Source organism: Toxotes jaculatrix, chromosome 2 (assembly GCF_017976425.1).
Source record: "Toxotes jaculatrix isolate fToxJac2 chromosome 2, fToxJac2.pri, whole genome shotgun sequence".
Lineage (NCBI taxonomy): Eukaryota > Metazoa > Chordata > Actinopteri > Toxotidae > Toxotes > Toxotes jaculatrix.
The window spans coordinates 10,495,972-10,520,813 of NC_054395.1; the positions used below are offsets into that span (position 1 = coordinate 10,495,972).

General features: G+C 39.8%; 1 protein-coding gene across 1 annotated transcript in view; it reads right to left on the bottom strand.

Moving 5' to 3' along the window:
- cfap74 (cilia and flagella associated protein 74) overlaps positions 1 to 24,842 on the bottom strand; it is a 46,927-nt gene continuing 22,085 nt past the window's right edge. Inside the window, exons 21-38 of the mRNA XM_041059301.1 lie at positions 18,982 to 19,110; positions 13,039 to 13,126; positions 10,674 to 10,847; positions 10,339 to 10,472; positions 9,882 to 10,158; positions 8,121 to 8,255; positions 7,785 to 7,918; positions 7,163 to 7,297; positions 5,857 to 5,966; positions 5,674 to 5,729; positions 4,381 to 4,500; positions 3,945 to 4,100; positions 3,605 to 3,743; positions 2,743 to 2,897; positions 2,352 to 2,484; positions 1,070 to 1,206; positions 645 to 779; positions 1 to 489 (exon numbers count right to left, since the gene is read on the bottom strand). Coding sequence (XP_040915235.1) covers positions 385 to 489; positions 645 to 779; positions 1,070 to 1,206; positions 2,352 to 2,484; positions 2,743 to 2,897; positions 3,605 to 3,743; positions 3,945 to 4,100; positions 4,381 to 4,500; positions 5,674 to 5,729; positions 5,857 to 5,966; positions 7,163 to 7,297; positions 7,785 to 7,918; positions 8,121 to 8,255; positions 9,882 to 10,158; positions 10,339 to 10,472; positions 10,674 to 10,847; positions 13,039 to 13,126; positions 18,982 to 19,110 — 2,452 coding nt within the window. The 3' untranslated portion in view covers positions 1 to 384. The remainder of the gene's footprint in view (positions 490 to 644; positions 780 to 1,069; positions 1,207 to 2,351; positions 2,485 to 2,742; positions 2,898 to 3,604; positions 3,744 to 3,944; positions 4,101 to 4,380; positions 4,501 to 5,673; positions 5,730 to 5,856; positions 5,967 to 7,162; positions 7,298 to 7,784; positions 7,919 to 8,120; positions 8,256 to 9,881; positions 10,159 to 10,338; positions 10,473 to 10,673; positions 10,848 to 13,038; positions 13,127 to 18,981; positions 19,111 to 24,842) is intronic.

The window sequence follows — 24,842 nt, forward strand, 5'->3', positions numbered from 1 at the left end:
GGGAATTAGTTTCTGTTTAACATTATTTGAAGGTGAGCACTTTATTTTAAAATGCATTTACGATTAAAATTCAATGATGAACTTACAGTACATGTATAATGATGACACACTGACAGTAAGTACTAACTTTGTGTTACAGTAAAATCCTTCCAGTTGAAGTAATATAACACATATATAACAGTATAGATCTAGTGTACACAGCTACTGTATGGCAGAATGACATGTTTAATTCAGTTCATAAGTAAATTAATTCGTTTGTTAATTCTGGTTCCATATACAGTATACACAGTATAACACGTCTTTGTGTATTGTGTCAGTGTGTGTGTGTGTGTGTGTGTGTGTGAGCAGATTTGCCTGCTGGCTGTCGTCCAGGTACCGCAGAGGTTAGTCATCAGTGGTGGAGACCAAAGCCATCAAGGTGACTCTATAAATGTTCCTCTCATCCCCCTTCAAAGTAAGAGTCACACACGTCTGCGCCACCTCGTAGGGCTGAAACACACGAACACACACGCACATTCTGTCATCAAACCCCAAGTGACACAACTTTAAGGTACTATTAATTCATTCAAACATTTCTTTATAGACTTTCTTCTGTAAATGATCCCTTTCCAGTTCAACAGTAACGAAAATCATCTCCTGCTCACCTTGTGTCCACTCTGAGGAGTCCACATGACAGTGATGGTGCATTTGTGGCCGGACTCCACAGTGCCTTTGCTGGGCTCCACACTGAAGCCTTGCTGCTGAAGGGATGCCACATTGTCCCAGTAAAACTCACCGCTCTGAGAGAAACAGAGATAAGATGACCAAACAGACACACAGCCAACACTACACCCTGTAAAGGTTGAATCCTTCACAGGGTAGCTGTACAATATAATGAAGATTTTAATAAACAAAATAATAATAACTTTGCATTTTATAAAGTTTGTATGATTTTTTTTATCCCTGTCTGAAATAAGCTATTAACCCTCTTATGATGCACCACAGTGCACTTGTTGAATCATGCATCAGCAGGCAGTCATGTATCTGTGCAAACCTATTGCCTCTGTTGTTCCTCATGGTATCACAGTACCTTCTTACTGGGCTGTGTGGAGCGGATGCAGCCAACCTGCAGCTCCCCCACTGCAGGTGTGATGGCACCCCCGCTGTAGCTAGCCCGCAGGGTCACTAGCACAGAGATGCTGGGTTTCTCCATCACCTCTGACTCTGCTAGATAGAGACAGGGTCATATCAGCAGCTTTATAAGTTTTATCCCATTTACTACAAATCATAAATACTTTCAATTCACTTTAAAACCCACAAGACCAGAGTCAGTGGAAATTTCTGGCAGTCCATTTGCATCCCAGCTAACCATTTTGCAGAAAACATATGGAGAGATTTAGAAATTTGAATGCATTTTTAGTAATGCTAGTGGCATGGCTCTAGGGATGACAATGTCCATCTGTCAGTCGGTTGGCTAGTCTACCACTTTGGTCCAGACTAAAATATCTCAACAACTATTAGATGGAAACTGGATGAAATTTTGTAGAGATATTAATTGTCCCCAGAGGATTAATCCTAATGTCTCTGACTTCATGTTCAGGTTCATATTTCAGACGGATTGTCATGAAATTGAGTACATACGTTTGGTACAGACTTTCGATACAGCTCCAATCATGCAAAATTATAATTTTTTACTTTAGATACTTGCAAAACCAGAATAAATTAAGATGGTGAACTTGGTAACATTATACTCACTAAAAATTTTAGCACTATCACTGTCATCATGGTAACATGTTGGCATGCCAGCACATTTTGCCAACACACCATACCACAACTACTTCCTTCTTCAACACACTCCAAATATACAGACTTCAATGCAAATTTTGCTGGCTGTCAATGGCAGTCCTTCAGGTTCAAGACATATTCTCCTGTCCCACAGGAGTCTTGTTTCTGTGACACAAGGTCTTATCCAGCTGCTAATGTCATTTTTATGCACCAACCAACACTTTCAATGAAATTTAGTAAAAAAAAAAAAAAAGGTGTGCCTACTTTCACATGTGGATTTTGTGGTGAAATATGATCTTACTGCTGGTGACAAGCACATGGGCTGTCAGCATGCTATAATTAGCATAAATGACTATTTCACATATTCTGCCCTTGCTTGCATAAATCATGGAATGTGTCTGGGAGTTATTAATCACATTTATAGTGTCAGTGTCTTTATTTTCTTTGCCAGACTCGCCTGTCGTGCTGGAGCTTTCACCATCTTAGGAGATGTGCTATAATAATAATATTATTATTATATAGTATATACATCATTTCCAATATACCAGCAGTGAAGGAAGAAGAGAGGAAGATGGAGGCTTTGCTACCTGTGAGGTGAGTTTGACTGGTCATCAGTGGAGGGAGGAGGGATTCAATGGGCACTGTCAACATGTCTCCTCCATACAGATACATGTTATGTGAAGAGGCAGCACCCTTTAGATCCATCACACACACTTTACTCTGAGAGACAGAAAAGACACGGCATTAAGGTAGTTATGTCATAAAGACCAGAGTGAAGAGAGGACATACAGGTCACACTAAGAACATATATGGAGGACACCATCTTGCCTGGACCACGTAATGACTTTTACAAGAAGTGATTAAGTCCAAGGTCAGGTTGAGTAAAGAAATGCAATTAAGGCTTAAAAGTGTGTGTGAGTCTATGTGAGTGTGTGTGTGTGTGCGTGTGCGTGTGTGTGCACATGGTGTTCTGCTGACCTTATTCATGAGCTCTATGGTGAGTTTGTCAGAATAGTTGACAGACGGGTGGTCAGGCTGAAAGGTGACAGTGATGTCCTGGCTCTGTCCTGGAGCAATGCTGCCCTCTACTGGCACCACACTGAACACACTCAGTCCACTGTAGTTCTGGGTTCCTGTACAGGATACAGAAGATATACTGTTATTATTACTATGTCTACTGCTGTTATAGCTCATACTAGAACAGCATGGGTTTTTATGTCCGATGCCACAGTTGATGTCCATAATATTGCTTATGAAGCCATACATATACTCAAACTACACTAATGACAGTACAAAGGAAGAACTTCTGAGTCACTGATAGCTGTGATGCTTTGATTATAATAAAGAGATGGTAACAGTATTAATCAATGCTGTCACTGAGAACAAAAGACCCTCTAAGGCAAAATTAACACTCAGTGGAGACCTCCTCACTGATTAGAATTACAAAAAATATACTACTGCCCGCTTGATATTGGATGACTATATTTAGGAGTTAAAACATCCAATAACTATATAGGTATCAGCTGACAATATTTTTTTAACATAAACACTGTAAACAATCTTGTTTTTTTTTTAAATTAATGTGACCATGATACATACAGAGGAGGACATTTTACAGTTGCAAAATCACCCTGCCAGTGCTCTCTGGTGGACAAACTGTGTAACGGTGACAGTGATTCCAAAATACCACAAACCTGTAGTCAAAATGACCCAGGGCTATGAGAGCTAAAGAGTGGACACAATGTTGAATGAACATGTTGAGCTCTATATCCTTTTTCATTTGGAGCTCTAGCAGCCAGAGGGTCCCCAATGAATTGGCGAAGTGAAAATTACATCTTACCCACAGTAGGTTGGACCCGAGAGTCTGTGTAACTGCCCAGCAGGATGTGCACCCTGTCAGCTCCACCCTGAGGCCTGGAGGGAGAGAGGCTGGCCAACAGCACCCTGAAACCTACTGCCACTGCCGAGCTGTTCTGCAGCTGCAGACAAAACAGGGCTTAATGTCATTACCATGGCTACCATCTCCCCAAAAGCATCAATGGAGTCAGTTCATGTTAACAGTCAACACACTTGCAGCTCTGGAATTAATTACAAGATTTCTTCAAAACCAACAAGATTAGTAATCTTGTTCTCGTACTCCTTCTTCTAGTCCTTTACCCACTGGTACACTCTTGACTGACCTTTAGGACCTGTGAGGTGGTCTCCTTTTCCAACACATAGCCAAAGTCAAGGAGTCCTCCAGGGTGGGACAAGGTGACAGCAGGGACCACACCCTCCCCACACAGAGCCACCTCTAAGGTCATTTTCTGGTTGTGGATCCCCAGAGTCTCACAAAACTAAAGAACAGTGGGAGATGAGTGGGTAAGGTTTTACTCATTCATTATATTACTGTTTACTAAATAATCTTTTATGCGGTTTCTTGTTTGAGAGGTACATTGACAAATCAGTGGATTAACATGGAATTTAACAATAATTATGGTTAATTTGCTAATTGACTTCCTGGGTCATTCATTGGGGGGAAAAGTGTGACACACTGGTGATAGGTGGATATGTTTCTTAAGATTAAGATTAGAAATAAGCCAGTGATTCATGATAAATTCAACACTGTTAACCCACCGTTTTCTCCAAAGTTGGACTGAAGGCCAGAACCAGAGTGTGTTTTTCTCCAGGTCTTATGCATCTGAGAGCATTAAGAAGGGAAAAGGGACCATGCACATCCAGCACTGATGACCTCAGCTTGCAAAAGGTCAAAGAAAAGCAGTGGTGAACAGTCTTTATTAGTATTTATTATTATTTTTGGTAGTAGCCATTTAAGACATATTTCATAGTGGTATTTAATATCTGGAGATGAAATAACTAGTGTAAAGAGATAAGATTAATAAGGTATGAATTCTATAAAATTTGAAATACGGTAAATCTGTTATTGACTATGACTTTTTCCTGGATTAACCTCACAGGCTACATGTAGTGTTTGGTTTTACAGCATACGATTGTTCAGAAAAGGACAATTGTGAAGTTTTAGAAATCATAACTTTTACTTTAACATATTTTATTTGTTGACATATCCACCCATGATCACAGGAAGATTTGTTCAAGTGACAGACAGGAACTGCGAGGAAAGCGAGACGGACGCTGACATGCAACAAAAGTGGCCCTCCCAGACTGTCACAATTACACCCTGAGCCCACCAGAGCACCTTGTCTCTGAGATTTCTGCCTCCATCTAAATACAATGATGATGAACAGAGTTTCATTGATGATGCTCACAGCACTGGAAGTTTTCATGTAACATTTTCAAATGCAACATCCATCTCCTGGGGCAGTGTCCTCATCACTCAAGATAATCCACAATACACACTGTGAAGAGTTTTCTGCAGAAATACTTTCAACAGAAGTCCATATATTCAAATTCAGACACCCCTGCTGCATGTCATTCCCCATTTCTCTTTTCAGTACTTGAAAAAAGAAGCACAGCAGTGGACTTTCAGCAGTCATTTGTCATTGCTGTGATAACCACAAACTCAATTCCACTCACCACAGTTGAACCGAGGTGGAGGCAGAAAGACTGTGTGATGGTGTAAACTTTTAGAGATTAGTGAGAATTCATTCATGAAATTAACATTACTCCTCGAAGTTGTGATTAATAACTAATCAGAATTAGATTGTAATGATTAATCATGATCAGGAAATGTTTTTTTACTGATGATAAGATGTTGGAGCAGACTTGCAGCACAAATAAATCACTCTAGAAACTATATTTAATATTATGACTATAGAATGTGCAGATGTGTAAATTAATCAGAAGATGTTAAATCTATTAGCACTGACAGTTTAAATCTGACCCTTGATTCTTTAGTTGCAGCATTTTTGTTTCATGTGTGTTGACTTAGAGAAGCTGAAGAAAGGATACATCCAAAGACTCCTTTGAAATATTCTGAACTGTAAACCTCTTAATCACTTTCTCCCCTAAAAATAGGAGACACAAACACAAAACAATAAATATATACAAAAAGGTGTGTGAGCTGAATGCATGAGTAAACACTTAAAGTATGTGAAGAACCATCAAACTACACAAACATTCAAAATAACTCACCCACTGCCACCTTATGGAAGTCTATGATACTGTGTCCATTGTTGGATATCACCACTAGAGAGGGCTGGACAGCAGGACACTGCAGCTTCAAGTGGAGTGTATTGAAGGGACTGAGGAGATATTGGACATGACAAGCTATGAAATAAGGAATCTGGTTAATAGCAGTTTGAGTCAGAAGAATATCATATAAACAGATTAAAAATGCACACCATTCTAAAAAACACAATGTTGGATTAAAGGAACTATAGGAACAAAAATGACAGACACCTAAAGTGGAAAACATTCTCAATTTAAATGCATGAATAGCCTCGAGGAATATTTAGAGACTTTCCATTAAACTGAACTTTACATACTGAAGAAACGAATGGGAGACAGTGTCCAGCCAATGTGTTCAGTGATACATTCTTTTCTACAGGGGACAGACGGCCAAATCAAACTGTAACAGAGAAAGTAAGCTGCTTTTCTGATGTGCTGGATGTGAACTGATGTGTATAATTGGACCATAGCTTTCTTTGAATATTTCTTGAGCTGCCTCAAAAATATGAACTGAGCTTTGTGAAGTTGTAAACTCTGCCCAGACATTTCCACCACAGCAGAAATCTTGAGTTTTGGATAAAGTAAGAACATGAGCTTGGCAGCAAACAAAAAGACAACTCCACACTTACTTCATTTAAGAAGATAGATAATGTTGCTAAATGGTGTACAGCTCCAAAATTCAGTGTTAATTAGCAAATTAACTGAAAAGCTAAAGGTCTTAAAGAAATAGTTTGACATTTTGGGAAATATAAGAAATCTTATTAACTTTCTTTTAAAGAGCGAGATAAAAAGACTGATACCAGTCTCATCTCTGTTTAGTAAATATGAAGCTACCACCAGTAGACAATTAGTTCACCTTAGCACAAAGACCGGAAACGTCTTGCCTCACTCACCCTAACAACTTGTTACTAATACTTTTACTGCTCAGTAAATAACAGGTTTATCTTTTGTATACAAACTGATGTGTAAAAATGTGTTGTGTGTGTATATAGTTGTAGATCCATCTTTGTGAGATCCAAAAAAAGCATAGACCTTACAGAGTGAGGACATTTTGGTCGGTCCTCACAACTTTAAAGGGCTGTTTGAGGGTTAAGACTTGGTTTTAGGGTTCAGGGTAGAATTGGGTTTTGGCTAGGGTTAGGGATAAACATTTAGTTATGATGGTGTGTGTGTGTGTGTGTGTGTAGGCAGGTGCGTGGGCGTGCAGTTACTTCCCTGTGGCGATATGTTTCTTATGTCTATTGAGAACTGTATGAAGGCTCAGTGTTACCTCCATGGTGGCTGGGCTTGTCTGTCTTCCTCAGGGGGGTCTCCGTCTGATATAAAGCAGGGGATGGTGAACTCGCTGTAGCGCTGAGTGAAGGAGTACAGTAAAGAGTCTCTGGCCTCCTCATACAGCTCTGACCTAGAGGTAAAGGACCCCTCACATTTAATTGAATCAACAAACAATGAAATCCTTTTCATTAAGGTCCTCCAGCTCCATTGAGATCATACCAGCTTCACTAAGATACTACAGTATGTGTAGTGTGATCACAGCAAAGTAACAGAAGTGGGAATGCTGATGAAATTACTTAAGCATTGGAAGAAGAAAGAATGTACTAGTAAAAGCTTTGTGTGTAATTTATATTTCAGTGTTGCTGGATTTCAGACTTCTGACCAAGTTATTAATTGGGTACAGCTTGCTTTCTCACACAGACGGGCTTTCAAGCAGGATGTGAAAGATATTTTCTAAAGAATGATTTATTCTCTTTTTGCAGTTTTAATCTTTGATATCTGGCAACAGAATATTTAATAATGAATTACTTCACTGGCATTTCAGTTCAACAAACTAGACATGTTTTCCAAAGTAATTTGGGATACAAAGTAAGGATTAAAAAAAACAAAACTCCTACCCAGGCTGTATGTCGGCAGGATGTGGTGATTCAGTTAGTTTGTCTGTCTTTGGGTCGTCTGACACTTTGCTCTTCTTTGGATTCGCAGGTGCTTGTTTTCCTTTGCTGGGTTCCACTGGGACTTCCTTTTTACTCTTACAACACACATAAACATGACTGATGGGTTCATACTGCAGTTAGACAAATGTAGCATCTACAGTCTGTATAAATATTAGTATGGTTGCCTATGAAAATGAAAAAAATATCTGTAAGATGGTGAAGATGTCTTCACATCTAAAAACTTGACCCTCATGCTAGCAGATGGGTGTGCCGTTTTAGATGGGTGTGTAGTTTTACCTCTTGTTCGGCGTTTCTATTCATCTCCGACTCCTTCTCATGGAGCATCTTGGCTCGGTGGAGGAGACGCAGCGCCTCATCTTTGATCTCCTGCTCCGACAGTCTGGGTCTGAACGTCACCTGAACCAAGCATCTCTAAAGAAAGAACCGATTTTGAGGATAGGATGATTAGTATGGTGTGCTGAGCTGTATTCTACAAATTTCCAGGATTTTTTTGAATGGTATTCAGATTGTGATACTCTTGTGCAATTTGTATTTAAACCTCTCATTAATATTTTGATATAAATGAGTTTTGGGCAGTTTCCTGTTGTGGGGTTTCTCTGGAGTGGACTCATTCAAGCGGACTAAGGCTTATAATCCCCCTATTTTACAATTGCAGACTATTTACTGGATTTCTCCCAGTGGGCCTGTGTTATCCAATTGGAAAATACTATGAATAATGATAATGAATACAGTGGATTAATCTTTTCTATAAACAGTGCATGAGAGTATAGGAAAGTGTTCCACTGTCAGCTGTCACAATCCACAGCAATAATGTGCAGTGATGTTCAAATTATCAGAACTTTGAAGTGATAGTGAAGCACATGAATATAAAATTAAAATTAAGATTCACTGTTATTTTCACTGTATTATGTACTCACTGACATTGCAGCACACACTGCAAAATAAAAGGCACTTGTGCACTTCCATCAGGTGTCCAGCAGAGTGCATCATTACGCCATAAAGGTCTATGTTGTGAGCTAGTGGCAGCTATGATGGTTGTTTGTCTCACTGTAACTATGTATAGCTGTATTGCATTGAACTCAGGCTGCAAGATTTTCCTCTGAGATGTGTCAGCTCTGTAATCATTATGAGTGACACTAGTTACTTCCAAGTCCCAGGTTTGGTTTCCTTACATAGTAAAATCAAAGCTTATGTTCACAATTCTGGTTAAGGTTAGAGTTAGAACTAGGAGTTAGATCAGACATAGTCTAAAGCTTTAATTATGGTTTTGCAACTAAAACAATGTGAGGGCAAGATTTTGCCCATGTAAAATGAGAAACACAACCTCAGGAGATCAGGCTCCAAAGGACATAGACAGCAGGTGGTAAGGAGCAGAGATCTAATAATAATAGAGCCAAAAATTCTTCAGCTTCACCTGAAAGAACTACAAACATTGATGGTTTGGACAGGTTATCACAGTTCATATTAAAGGAGCACTCCAATTTAATATTGCACTTTTATAAAGTTGGGGGAATTTCAAGAGACACTTTAAACAATGTGGTCAAAATAGACGCAGCAGGGACCTACATGTCCTGACTTTTAGTCGGCGGCTTTAATGGGTCCTGTCTCATCATACATTTCCCATTATACAACCACTGGTATAAACATGACTGCTCATGTTTGGAAATAGACTGACAAAGACTGATGGTCTGCACACTGTATGTCATGGTCTTCATCAGCTGATGCAGTTAGGATATGGTTAAAAACTCCAGAATAAGCTAGCAGGTGGATAGCATCTTTTGTTAGACCCTACCTCCAAAGTGCCAGTGTCTTTAAAACTGCATGCCCCCCAGCTAGGTACAAATCAATTATAAATTATTAATTAGTAATATATAATTAATAAGGAGTTATAAACTCATAGTCACCAAACTCAAACTTGTCAAAGCTCCTCTGGAGCCGCAGAGGACAAAACACTACTGGTTTCACTCCTCAATTCTTGTGAAATCTGTGGAGTGCCCCTTTAACATCAGTGTAAACATAAGATGTGTTGTACTCCACCTCTCCTGGGAGCAGGCGTCCTGCGGAAGGTGTGATGCTGATGTCTGAGTCCTTGGGTAGGGTGAAGGAGAACAGCCTGGGTGTTACAGGAGCCATGGCGTCCTTGACCACTGGAGTGACCGGTTGTTTGGACTGGTTACGGTCGGTGTGATGGTAAATCAGGTAAAGTACGGCAGTGGAGCGGTCACCTACTGCCGTGGCCCCAAACTGGACCAGAGAATGGGAGAGCTCCAGTGGAGGGCGGACACCCACTGCTCGGCAAGACACTAGGAAATCTCTGATGCCAAAGGAAAATATGTTTGGTTATGAATGAATAAATGTAGAATCAGGTAAACTGAATGACATCCACCATATCAGACATCACCAGTCAAACCAGACTCCACCATGCCATTAGCCAAGGCCTGATTAAAATGAACATATCCATATATATGAAATGTGATAAAGATTATAAGTCAACCTGTTAATTCCAGACTTGCATCTGAGCTGGAAATTGTACTCTTTGGCCTTGTTGGCACTGAAAATCAGATCAATCTCCAGGGTCTCTTGTGGGAGCAGAGTACCAAAGCCGTCATTAGGCTGGACCTCAATAAACTGCGGTGTGGGAGAACACAAACAACACAAACAGCTTAATTTTCTAAATAAAATGGCAATGCTTTTTATGAAATCAAACTAGATACTATTTGTGGTTGTAATTATCTTCACAATAGCCTTTTGGTGTATTTAAGAGAAAACTAATCAACAGGGTATTCACAGCACTGCAAAGTAAAATCACAGAAGTTACTCATGCAGTACCTCTGGAACACCTAAGAAGCCAAAGTCCTGAGGCAGCAGGGACAGGTTGGTAAGGCGAACGCTGCTCCTGACCGACTGGTAAATGGAACAGTAGCCAAAGTTCACCTCAGTGTGGTCAAACTGCAGGTCTGAGGAGGTCACAACTGCTTGGACTGTGAAATGGACAGGCTGCACCTGAACAAACAAAGATGAAGCATCTTTACAAACCTTTGTCCATTTTTCTTTGAGTGGAACATTTTCATCAACATCAATGAGGAAAAATCCCTTTTCTTCATATGTTTGGGGTTTTTTTGCTTTAATGCCACAACATTGCATTTGATCAACATGCTCTTATTATCTTTATCTGTAAAACATCAGGATGCTTTGATTTACATTAAATCTTGATTATACCTGTTCATATCCAGATTAAAGAAAACAACATTAAGGAGAACAAAGACTGCAACAACATGAACATGGGACTAACATGAGCTGATGTTTCTTTCATTAAAAAAATAAGCCTTCTTTAGAAGTCTGTGGTTTCACAAATACAAATATATGCACTTTAAGTATTTAATGACTCAATTTCCTGTTTAAGGTGAGGCCAGGTTTAGTCCTCTGAGCTGAAATGCTGAAGCTTTTATGCTTTTATAAGTCATCCTTCATCATTGAGCAGTTCAGGTACAAGACGCGTGTGTGAGCATTTCGAAACAGAGTGCAGGCTCAAAGTGAGATTTAGAAATTTAAATCTTGGCACCAAACCAAGTAACTGTTCAGCTGACTCAAAATAAACTACATTTTGTGTGTGTGAGTGTGTGTTCATAGTAATGAAGGAACATGTCAGTCAGTGCAGCAGTGAGGCTCATTAGTTCTTGGACAACAATGGCGCTCCATGGCACAGAGTCTTTTCCTTGGGTTTGTTGACATTAAGAAAAACATAGACCATCGTCAGCACTGTCCTTTAACTCTCCTTTAGGTAAATGATATATTTAAGGCAGTAGTTAATAAAATGAAGTAATCTTATGATTTTGTGAGCAGTGTCTTTTTTATTCCTCAAAATATCATTGCTCAGTGGCTGACCTTGTTTACTGGTGACTGTGCCATTGCTTTCCTGGCTGCTGTAGTGTCTGGTGACCATACAACAGTGTGTGTGTGTGTGTGTGCGCGCGCGCATGCAATTGGTTTAATGCCAGGAGCTCAGGACCTGGGGCTGGGGGCAACAGCTTTGGTGCTCCACAGGAGCATCCTGGCCCAGTCTTTGGCTCCAGTCTAGGGGCTGGATGCGGACGGAGAGGAAGGTGACAATATGGCAAGAAGACAGACCAGATTTAGATTTACTGAGAAAGAGTACTGGCATCAATGCGACACGAATGTTTAAGCAGCTGCTCTGTTTTGTTTTTTTTTTATAAAAGGCTGCTGCTGACAAGTTGAAGGAATTCAGTTGCTGTAAGCACTTTATTTTCCACTTCAAGGTCTTCTGAACTGATCGTTTTCATATTTCAAAATGCAAGTTTTGACCTTGAAGAAGATATTTACATTTGTAGCTTTGAGACGGATGACACACCGGATTGCAAATAGTTTGTTGCATGTAATAATATGAACTACTGCAATATTTTGGTAAAAATACATTGTTAAATAGAAACGTTATATATTTCACTGTCATTAGCTCATCAAGACAACAATTAAAGTGATGATCATCTATCAATATTATATTGCACCAAGATCATTTTGGCCATGATGAAACTTTAAGAAAGCTCTGATCAAATATTATTTAGCTGTAGAAAAGACAGCACCTGTAGGAAAACAGCAAAGGCTTTTACTTCAAGGAAATAGGGTGCCTGAAATATAGTAACTCTATTGCAGTACAATACAGTACATTCATATCTTATATATTTTTGCTTGGCATCAATATATGCTGATATATGATGTATGTGAAGGCACACTGAAATTGCTTCCTTCATTCAGTAGAGATTGTAAACAAAAGTCCATGTAGGAAGGCATGAAATTTCATAAATATTATTACACCACTAGAACAATAAAAATGTATGTTACTATATCATATATACTTGATAGAATAAGAAAATAACACATACTGTAAATTCCTGCTTACCCATTTAGAGCGTCTGAAGACATTTTTCAGTAAAACAATGCGAAATAACCTTTATGCTCGGCTTATTAACGCCCATGGAGTAACTGGGCCTTGGAGGTGGGAGATAATTTTAGCTTGTTACCAGCAAAATGGGTTACAACCTTCAGTGGGTCTGTTTCTGTTAGCGACAAAGTAGGACACAAGCCCTGTATAGCAGGGTAAGTATGCTGTTTTCAGTATCACAGGGAGTTTTACTGTAAAACAGAATGGATGTATACAAGTGTATAGTATGATACAAACCTGGCCTGCTACTTGGACTGTCATTGGAACCTCCAGGACTCCTGTACCACTGTCAAAAAACGTCTTGACATCTCTGGATAAGGAGCGTCTATAAGAGAGACAAAAAAAGACAGGCACAGTGTGAGAACACAAACTATTCTGCAAAGTTCTCACAAAAACGGCTTCATCTTAATCATGAACAGAGGAGAGCAAAGACACCAATTAGAGGTTGAAAACAATCACATAACTGAAACAGTGATTTTTAATGGTTTCTAATTGCCCCCCCAATATATCAGATACCAGAAGTCAAAAGCCACGAGCCACTGTCGAGCTGTTCAAAGAAAGATAGAGACGCAGACCCTGAAGACCCATTACTTTACTTTAACCCACGACTGTAGGATCGGCTCGCCAGGGAAAGCAGGAGAGAGATGTAGAGCGCGCCTCCACACCAGTGTAGGTTGTAGCCATGGTGATGGGAGACGTAAGTATGATTCAAAGAGGCCCAGTAGTCATGCACAGGCTTATGTAAAACTCCAGTCCCTCAGTATCCTCCAGTGCTAAGAGCTGCTCTCATGATAGCGCATATATGTATATATACATACACACACACAGTATATGTGTACAGTATGTATATATAGTTCATTATCATGTAAACAGAAGTCAAATGTCAAATGCAGTTTGTGGCTCAGATCCACCCCCACCTCTCACTTTCAGTCTTCTTTTCCCAACACCCTTCTCTTTTCTCCCTGCTACTCCTTGCTCTTCCTCCCTGTTCCTTTCCTATCATCTGTCTTCTCTGTCTTTCCCTCTTTATGCTCTTAATGCTGGTTGAAGGCTAGAGAGCTAATACTGTAAATGTCAGTGGTTTTAAGGCACTCCAGATGTCAGTGTGTTTTTTTTTCAAAGCAGCACAACCAAGCCTTGCCTTCAACAAATCTGTCAGCTTCAGTTTCAAGGACAGGTTTGGTTCTACATTTCCCAGGCGTTCATTTCTGCACGCAACTGCTGTAAACACGCCGTTCTACTACGACACCCTCAATGAGTCAAAGCTAGATAGGTCACTTCCTCACACGTCAAAATTAATCTCTGCATTTACAAAGAGGAGTAATGAAAAAAAAAGCATTTGTTATCCTCTGTAGCTTGACCAATGAGCGCGGAGGGTGTATTTAAGGAAGCACTCTTGTTCTGCCTGCTAATAGAATCGCTGCTGGAGAGTCACTCTTGAATTAGCTTGGCAGGGCAGAGTGGAAAAGCCTGGTGGGACGTCGCCAGGCCATATGCTCAGGAGAATTTTGTGGATGGATGGGGTTTCAGATTTGTCAGTGTCCTGCACAGATTTACTTGTGTGCTCTTTTTCTACGTTGCCAGATTATCCATAGGCTCGTCCAAAAGTAATTCTCCTCCATACTCTTTAATGATATTTGAGATTAGCAGAGGACATGTAAAACTGAAATAGTTGTTCTAACATTGTGGTAGTATTAAGAGAGCTGTAATGATTATCGCCAAAGGCTTTAACCAGGAACTACTGAAATATTTATTTACATGTCCATCCTTAAAGTCGAAGTCGAAGTGATAATCAAAAGGTTTACATAATCCACGAGAGAAAAAAACAAAAGACATATTCAGTACATCTTGGCATTGATTCTACAAGTCTCTGAAGTTTACTGGAGGGATGAACATCATTTTTCCAAAAGCTATTCCTTCATTTTGTGATTTGATGATGGTAGTGTAGAGCGCTGTCTGACACGTCGGTCCAAAATCTCCCATAGGTCTTCAATTGGGTTGAGATCGGGTGTCTGTGAAAGACATGGCATGTGATTCATTTTCATGAAACGATGCATTGACCCCTCCGCCCCTTTGGATGGGGGCACTATCATCCTGTCTCTCAACTCATTTTTCAGGTTTTTTCCTTAAATTTGTCACCTGTCTGCATATACATACACACACACGCACATGCACACGCACACACGCACATGCACACGCACACGCACACACACACACACACACACACACACACACACACACACACACACACACACACATCTATACATACATACATAAATAACATATTAACATATATATTCTTTTATATTTTCCAAAATGGACTCCAGCTTGAACTTCCCTTCACCATTAAAAAAGTGATTATGAAAAGGATTACAAAACGGATTAAGAGGCTTAGAGATTTGTCATTATGGAGAAATGGACGGGAAAAAACTACAGTCAAAGATCACTAAAGAAATCCTAAAAATCACGTTAACCAAACAGACTGTTTTGTTTGCTTGTCTTCTTGCAACTCATTGCACCATTTAAGTTTCTGATACTGGTGTGAGTGATGAACTAGCAAGTGACAGGACTGGTAGAGTTATTCTGTGTAATCTGTAGTAAATCATCCTTGTAATCTCCCTTTTATCAGCTGGAACTGCCCGGAATGGACATACTGCTCGCTCATCAGAGATTACACCTAAAACCACTCATTCAAGCAATCCCATTCTAATGATCTTGTCATCAGGTTTGCGCAGCAAAAATATGAAACAAATTTTCCTCCAGTCTTTTTAAAATCTGTTAAACTGAACTTCTCCACATGCAATGTTTTATCTAACCCTGGAAGCTGGTTTTCAAAACTACTGCACTGTGGGAAGAAATTCTGCACCTCGTTTTTAGTCCAAAGACATGAAACATCCCCTATTTGTTCAGCAATTTAAATAGGTCTGCTATGACTATGAATAACAACTCTGAAACTGGCATATTTCATCGATTATAATGAAAAATTATACCCGCTCCAAGCCGTAGCTTACACGTCCACCAACTGCAGCTTACATGCCAACAGAAATCAACTAACATGAACATCAGGCTCATAGGTGAAGTCAAATAAAACTGTAATTTGGATTATTAGGTTCTAAGTGCCCATCTGAATGTAACTGCATTCCTCTTAGCTGAACAAGATCACAAACCTGAGAACCACTGGCCTTGATACAGAAGAGGGGATTATGTGGTGTATGGAACAATGATGAGGATATGTGAGGGAAATGTGTGGGCTGGATGGTGACAAATAAAAGTGGAGGAAGACAGGCAGAGAAGGATGAAGCAAAGGAAAGACGGTGAAGGATGTGGGCAGGTTGAGCGCAATCCTCCAGAGCAGGAAGCAAGAATGTGCTCACCCTCTCCCAAAAGCCCGAGGAGAGAAGGCAAGAAGCAAACACCTGTGTAAAGAATGAAAGCCATGAGTCATTTTAGAATAGAGATTTAACAGTGTATGAGTGTGTGTGTGGATGACACAGTGAGTGAAAGCAGTGCTGCTAATGAGGATTTGGAAATTCAATCATGGGCTCAGGCTGGGAAGACTTGGCAGTGCCACTTTAAATGACACACAGCTACTGCAAAAAAACAAAGGCAAACCCACCAAAAATCAACAGATGGGAAGGTCAGATCCAACCATGACAGAGATGACACATAAAGAAACACATCTTCCTGACATGTATGGTTTTCGTAGCTTTGCCCTGCATTTCTATTAGGTGTTGTAACATTGGACTGAGCTAGTTCCAGTCTGTCCCTGTGTCCTAGCTTTATCTTTACATTCAAGTCACGAAGAGAAGCATTACTTTTCCTGAAGATAAATCCCTTTAAATCTAAAAAAAAAATGCAGAAAGTAGTTTGACAACACTTATCATTGGTTTGAATATTTATATCAAATATATCTGCTATTTCCAGAATCCCCAAAGACTCTTCTTACCATCTGGACAGAGAAATATTCCAACTGCACAATAAAAATGACACTTTCCCAAGTTCCCATCTCCGTTCCCTAATCCATCTAAAGATGGCAACCAGAAATGGCATAGAACTTCTTTGCTTGATTTGCAATATGTGAACCAAAATGAAAAAGTTTTATCATCAGTTATATTCGTCTACAGTAATAACTTATTAAATACTTTGGTCCATTGTAAGTAGTTTCTAGTGAACTGCAAGCCATAAACTAATAACTTAACTGTATCATCCCATATATCTGATAAAATACGGATATCTTGAGTACTCCAGTGAAAAAAACACAGGGTTAAAGATAACAATTTGGTATTCAGAGCCTTTTACATGCAGTTTAAAGATGCTTGCATGTTCCTGTCATATTTATTTGAAAGCATATATGCCTTTGCCCAAGAGAGAAAAATGGCTAAAGAAATACTGCCAGGAAAATGGTGACAAGAATGGACGAGATCGTCACAGCTGCACAGGTTAATGTCGTCGTACAGATGTAACAGCTCTTAGTCTGGCAGATTTCTTCAAAACAGAAACTAATTCCAGGAACTGCTAAAGTTAGTAAGATCTCACACAGTACTAATTGGTTAGTGCAAAATAACAATCCCTCCCAAAGCAAGGCAAATATAAACACAAAAACAGTGCAATACAGACACAATATTACAGTTGTAATAAAGTGGAGTTATAATTTACCAACAACAGTGTTGTAAATGAGTGCACAGGGAACTGGGTCTGGTGTCTTAGGTTATGTAAGCAGAATCAGGGGTAGCATATAAGCAGTGGTGGATGGTGGATGCATAGAGGGATGAGAGGAGTTTGAGAATAACAGAGAGAGGCAGAATAGATGTAGTTAGAGGGGAAGAGAAGGAGCACAGAGACAGAGGATGGTAGAGATTGAGAAAACCAGAGAGGGAGAGAAGTATAGTTAAGCAAAGAGGTGAGAGGCCAAGAGAAAGAGAAGTATGTGTGAGAGAGTGGGAGAAGACAGCACAGAAGTGAAAAAGAGAGACAGAGAGAAAAAGTGTGATACAGAGGGAGTAGGGAGGGGGTGGTAGCTGTAGCTGTGTCAGTGCTCATGAACGCTGCACCATCTTAGCAGCAGCACGAGTAATGCTTTACTCTAATCCTTGCATTAAATCCTCTGCCTATTCACTAAGGCAGATTAATGACGTTTTCCCACTTTCCCCTCCTGCCCCTTGGCTGAACGATGACCAGTGCATGCCCCTAACTTTTGTCATGTGTGTAGAAAATGTCCTTCTGTTTGTGTTTTTTCTCCCATCAATATCTTCTCAGCTATCAATACACAAAGCTGCTGTACTGTGAAGGGAAAAAACGGAGGGTGGGTAGAAGAATACTAGCGCCCACGCTGAGTTTTTACATACTGCACGCCTCTCATATCTGCCCTGGGGGTCCCCGGTCCGCTCTCCTGGCATTCAAACCGCAGTTCAACTCCTGCCTCTCCATCTAAATATAGAGCCTATATTATTGTAGAAAGAATTACCACGTCCTTCAAAGTCATTAGAAACCATTATCAGAAGCCTTTGTGCCCCTGTGCTCAGAGTGCAGGTATGTTGGAGCAACCCTTTTCTACCTGCTGGCTGTTGACTGTCTGTAGGTTGCTGCCATTTGTAAAGCGCTTTTATGCATTTGCTAGCTACCAAGTTACCTCTTTAGCGTGTGTGAAGGCTGCTCCTGCTACTTCAAAGGAAAGTTGTTTTTTATAGCTCGGGTCTTATTCTCTGTGGACACAGTTGCTCACAGACTATGGTGAGTACAGGTTTTGTTGTCCAAATGGCAAACCTGTCTGACTATCTCACTGCTCATGTTTCTCAGTCTTCTTTTTAGAGATGTTACTGTGTCCAGATGTCAGCAATTAACATTACGATGTTATTACTACTGATAGAAAGGACCATCAAAACTACAAAAATAAGATCCAAGTTGTAATAAACTAAAATGAACCTTTAAAGCTAAGAGTCCCGGTAAACCCAGATTTTGTCTGTGTGCATCAGTTTTTGTTCAACAGGAAAACCACAGTGCTTGAAAGATCAGTGGATGGTGAGTCTGGCTCAAAACATTTGATAAGTCTCCTTTTGGACTGATACAGTTTGCACTTTCACAGAAGGTTGATCGAATCTTAACAAGCTTACAGTTCAAAATAAGATTATGAATGCTCCAGTGATTCCATTATCATTGCATCCTCTGTGTGTCCTTTCTTACCTTGGCAGGAACTTTAGTTGGGCATTAAAACTTGATTGAGCCTGGATGAAGCCGGTCTTTGGTAAGATCTCCATGTGTTTCCTCATTTCCGGACACACCTCAAAAGTCACCTTCAAGGCTGTGTTGGCTCTGACATACAAAGGATAGGATTTTATTAGCATAATGCTAACACACCTGGTGCATTCATATGAGACGCGATAGTCGAATAATGTGCACACAGAAGCACTCAGGCAGTAATACACAGGAAAATTGTAAAATCTAAAGGGGATGATTGTCGTTCCACCAGGCCTGTAGTGGATTATCAAATGTATGCCTTAGCCACTTGGTAGAGACAACAGTATGATATAAAGATGGTCTCTTTGTTAGGGCAGCAACTAACAATTATTTTAACGATCAAGTAATCCGCAAATTATTATTATTATTATTATTATTATTATTATTATTTTTTTTTTTTTACAAATAATCATTTAGTCATTTGGCCAACATAACATAACATCAGAAAACAGTCAAAAATAACCATCACAGTTTCCTTCAGCCCATAGTGAGGTAGCTTAGCATAGCTTGTTTTGTCTGAACAACAGTCCAAACCCTAAAAATAATTTAATATAATGTAAGACAAGGAAAAGTCAACGATTTTACCATTTGAGAAGTGATCAAAGAGTCATCAAAGGTTTGGCATGTTTTCTTGAACTATAAAAAAATTGATTAATCATTTATAGACACAACTGCTAACAGATCAGCTAATTGCTGCAGTTTTAATCTTCTATTCCCACAAATGGAAACTACACATGGTTAAGGTCGTAGAGAGAATATAGTTAAATGGTTAAGGTATGGTTAGCTTTATTTAAGCATATAGATAGAGACACAAACTCTCTGTCCGTCCATGTGCTACATGTCCATCTACATGCTTACTTTTTACCTCTCTTCATTGAGTTTAACCTTCTTCCTGCCCTGATGTTTGATGTAAATCGAGTGCTGCAGTATTGTTGGACACTGAGCTGGGTCAATCAGAGTGAGGATTCTTTGCAGCAAGTGTCTTTAGAATGTGTATGGTGCAAGGGTAATTTGATGACCTAGAGTTTTTGGGGTCCTCAGGCAAAATCTTTTCCCTTTTAGCTTTGTGATACAAGACAATAATTAGAATATATCATTGGTATGACTATTGCCATTGACACTTGCACTTGCAGCAACAAAAAAATATATATTTCTGGTGCTTTACCCAATGGACATCAAATGTCGAACCTCTTATCCCGTGAGAACTCAGCAAGGACAGTGAAAAGACTTTTGTTTGAGTGACACCTACAGAAATTGCCTTGTGTAGAGCGATGTACCCCAAGTCCATATCATTTAGGTGACCCATTTTCCAGGAACTCCAACAGATGGTTGTGCCTGTGGCTACAAGCCTCAGTTATAGCTGAGGTTTGTGATATAAATGGCTCTTCACCTTGGGAATTATCCAACCACACTTACACACTTTCATAATACAATGACAGTACAAACACATTGAAAAAACTCTCTGTTTGCTGGAGGTGTTGTGCATACACCATGACCACATTTTGTTATGTCTGCTTTCATCTTCAGAGATACAAAGGTAAGTGATGAGCAAGCTAAGGCCAAATAGACTGAGGGACCCTTCATTTTCGATTCCCCTGTCAAATGAAATGACCCATTTTGAGCGAGGTGAAACAGATGGTTGTTTCCCCGAGGCAAGGACTCTCATGGACACTTGGGGGATATTAAGTGCTATCTTTATTCTGGCCAAATGATAACCTTCAAATCACTCTTGGAGGAATATTCATGGATACATAATAATTTAGGATAATTAGGCATTTTAATTAACAGGGGCATTTAGCTGATCCCGTCTTTTTTCACAGGCTGCCTGTGACCAGCTTATTTCTGAAGTAATGTTTAATCATTTAAAGGTGAGTTTTTTGGCAATTCACATAATTTGCTTCCTTGGGATAAAGAGCACTGTGATACTGATGATGTTACCCTTCATACCCTAGTAATATTTTTTTCATTTGGTCAGGGAAATGATTTCTTAAAGTTAGAAATGAGTTTTTAAAATCCCTTTGAACATTTCCTTACAACGGCGTGATTCCAAAATTGTGGTTTGAGGAGGGCCCTCTACTGTTGACAGTGACAATGGCATCAGAGTACAGAGCCAGGTCCATAAAGAATGGTTTTCCCAGTTTGGTGAGGAGATACTGAATGATGCATCAGTCATTCCAGTAAGTACCTTGACTGGCCTGCACTGCCTGAACTGTAATGCTGACTGAGAGCCAGGTCTTATTGTCAAGCATTAATGGCTGACCTGCCTAATGTTCTTGTAATAACTGCTGTCAGGTTTAAAAATCTTGTGGGAAGCCCTCCTAAAAGAGTGGAGGCTGTTGCAGCAGCAGATAAATACTTATGTGTAAAAACTTTCAGTGTCCACATTCTTTTGGCCACTTCACCTCGCTGTTGAAAGACAAAAAAAAAACTGAGTGAAAGGCACCGATACAACAATAAACCAGGTATTTTCCCTGGGTCTAGTTTAATTTACTATTTTTGCAGCCTACAACATTGACCCACATCTCTCACTCATCCACAGGCTGTTTAGTAAAACTGACTTCCACGCCCTGAGTGCACACCCTTTTTGTATTTTAGTCATTGATTTTTATCAAAATAACTCTCTGGAACTTGAGCATGACATGATTCCCTTCATGTGCTTGTTTGAGGCAGTTTACTGTAACATTCATCTAGCTGGGAACCTTTTGCTGTATGTCATAGCCTCTTCTCTCCCCATGTTTCCTGTCTCGCATCTCTACACTGTCAACTGCCAAATAAAGGCAAAACGCCCAAAAATAATCTTTAAAAGAAAAAGAAAAAGTCTATGGGTGCAATTCTTCAAACTGTAGAGGAAGAAATGCAGCATATGGGGTCTTCTAAAGTTAGGCAAATGATTCAACAAGCTCACTGTGCGCAGACACTATTAAGAATAATGTAACAGAGAAGCAGCATAAACAACATTGGTTTTTTTTTCAGCTCCTGCAATATTCCTAAAAAGCTGACACTTGTCAGAGCAACACTGGCAAAGACGCATAATAATCACTGAGGTTTAGTGGCAACTGTTTTCAGGTCATGTTGCAGAGAAACAGCTCATGTTGAGTCTACATGCAGAGCTGAATAACTGAGTACATGGACTGTGAGTGCCCACAGCTACAGCAGTGCCTCAGCCCTTTCTTGAATGGGCCAGGTGGCTGTGCTTGCTTACTCCACATGTACTCCAAAGCCTCGTGGGATACCAAGCCTTCACGGCAAGGGTTCTAGGCAACCATCCCCACATTGCAGCACTGTCAGCTTTATACTAAATAAAATATTTCAAAATAACCAGCTGGAAGAACAGGTTTTTTCCCCTATCATCTATATATCTATTCCTCAAGCCAAAGAACACAGGACACAGGATGGACTAAGAAAAGGTGCAGTGGGGATATTAGAAATGCAGTAAACAAAGAAATGGAGGACAGAAGGTTTTGTGAAGCTGGCTGGTTGTGTTTGTTTGTGGCCTGAGTTTGGACAGAAATACTCAACTCCCCAGGAGGTGCCAGTGGAGGAGGGTTTGAAAGTCCAGGTTGAATGTTTGAAAAAAAAAAAACCAAAAAAAAAAAAAAAACCCCCATTGTTCCCAAAAAGAAAAATTCTGCCAACTTGAGCTCAGAATATTCCAATCATTGGCTCACAAGCAGAAGTCAAACACCGCACATTTTATAGACTAAAAAGTCTTTCAATTAGTAGGAGACATATTCAAATCACTGGTTCACAGACAAGACAGACATATTCAATTATGCGTGCGCTGCTTAAAGAAAATCTGTCACAAACTATGGAGGACTTGTGGGATATCTGCTCATCTACTCAAAGGAAAAAGTGACAAATTGTATGATGAAAGAAGCAGCTCTCTTATTGTTTCCCCCAAAAGCCTGCCAAGTTATTTTGTGTTCAAATTACTGTCTTGGAGGCAGAGTGACATATTGCCTGGTTTGCTGGTGCAAGCTTCAGTATTTTTATTTATTTTTTATTTTTTTTACTTCGAAGCTGCTGTTCACACTGATGCTGTCATCGTCATGTTGTCACATGTGCTGGTTTGCCAGCGCACCAGATGGCAGTTGTCACAAATACCCCACCCCCACACATGCACTGCCTCCCCCACATGATGTGACACAATGACTGACTAGGTGGCGGACCACACGTCTGTAAATGTTACTGCCCTCATGTATTCTTAACCTCCTGTGTGCATCATAATGTATCACATCCGTAATCAAAATGGATTTCCTTTTGTTCTATGCCACTGTGTGGACCAAAGAGGATTGCGGGGATGGGGAAGCTTAACACTTGGTCCTTTACATCATCCTCTGTCTAGGAGCATTTATCAGCAAAGAAATCTCTGTTTTATGTTGTCTGTACGTTTGTAGAACATTTCAATACAGTGCTTAGTTCTGAGCGTAGTTAGGCGGAGAGTTTTATGTTGGGCTGGCTGAAAAGTAAGCTGGCCATGTCAATTTTAAGGGATTTCCATGAGCCGTTTTTCTGTGAAAAGGCCTGCTTTGGCTGAGACTGAGTATGTAAGAGACTTTTAGTATTGCATTCAGCAGATAAGCCAGCATGCTACGTCAGCAGTCCGTGCTACTTTTCCAACTCCATTCCAAGGACGTTTCCAAGCGTGACAACAAATAACATGAAAATATGGCATGCACCACTCATTTCTGTAGTGGTTTAATGCAGCCTCTGAATTAATTACAGTTACAATAACTAAAATAACTAAACTAATGCTGAAATAATGTATGTGATGCAGTTCATTGCAAAGATTTATAGCTTCTAATTTCAGGATTTTTTAAATATTCTACTGGTACGTAGGAGACTTAAGTCATACAAACAAGAGGGGACAAGAGGGTAGTGAACCCCCGACACAGTGTCAACCAGGTGTAATATGTACTCCTCAGAGTGCATATTACACCTGGTTGTGGATTTTAACAGAGTTTGACTTCTTGGTCTGTTCGAACTGACCTGCAGAATTTTTTTTAACTTTCCCTTACTTCATGCTAAGGTACTAAGGTGTCGTCCAAAAGAGCAATAGCACTCACTGATTAAGCCAGTCTGCATGTATAACTTTAGGTGAGGGTGAGGGAAGGAAGCATCAGCATTTTCTGTCCATGTATTGTCTCTGTGATGTTAGAGGAGTACAGAGAGACACTCTGCAGTATGATGGAAATTTCAAATGCTACCTGACAGCCTGGTAATCATGGCAGTTTATTGTTATTTTCTCTTATTTAATATTGCCTCAGAAATGCTGATATAATGATATAATTGTTATGTAGGAGGTGAACCAATAGGGCATGTTTAATTCAGTTTGTAATGGACAACTGTGCTCACTTGAAGTGGCTTGAAAAATCATAATGAGGATAAATGATTTACTAACATAATGTACAAATTGACAAAAACATGCAACATTTATGGATAAAAATGATTAAGTAAAGACTCAGACTACTTTTGCCTTGGAAAAGCCCTGTTACTGTTTCTGTCATATATGCAGAACTATGTGTACTGGACCGTTGTTGAAGTAGAATTTTGGTAAGTTTGACAAAAAACATTACACCATGCACTCAACACAAGCACTTTGTTGAGTTCAAATATTTTAGTTCCTGACCTTTGAACCCAGATGTGTTACTTCAAGACGTGTACTGTGTCCACAGTAATTTTTGACTGTCTGTCCCTTCTAATGAGCTTGGATTGGTGACTGCTGTTCCCCGTTGCCAAAGCAATTCATTTTTTGGCATTTACAGTCGTGACTTTCCAGACAGTTGCTTCCGCCAATAACACAGCAG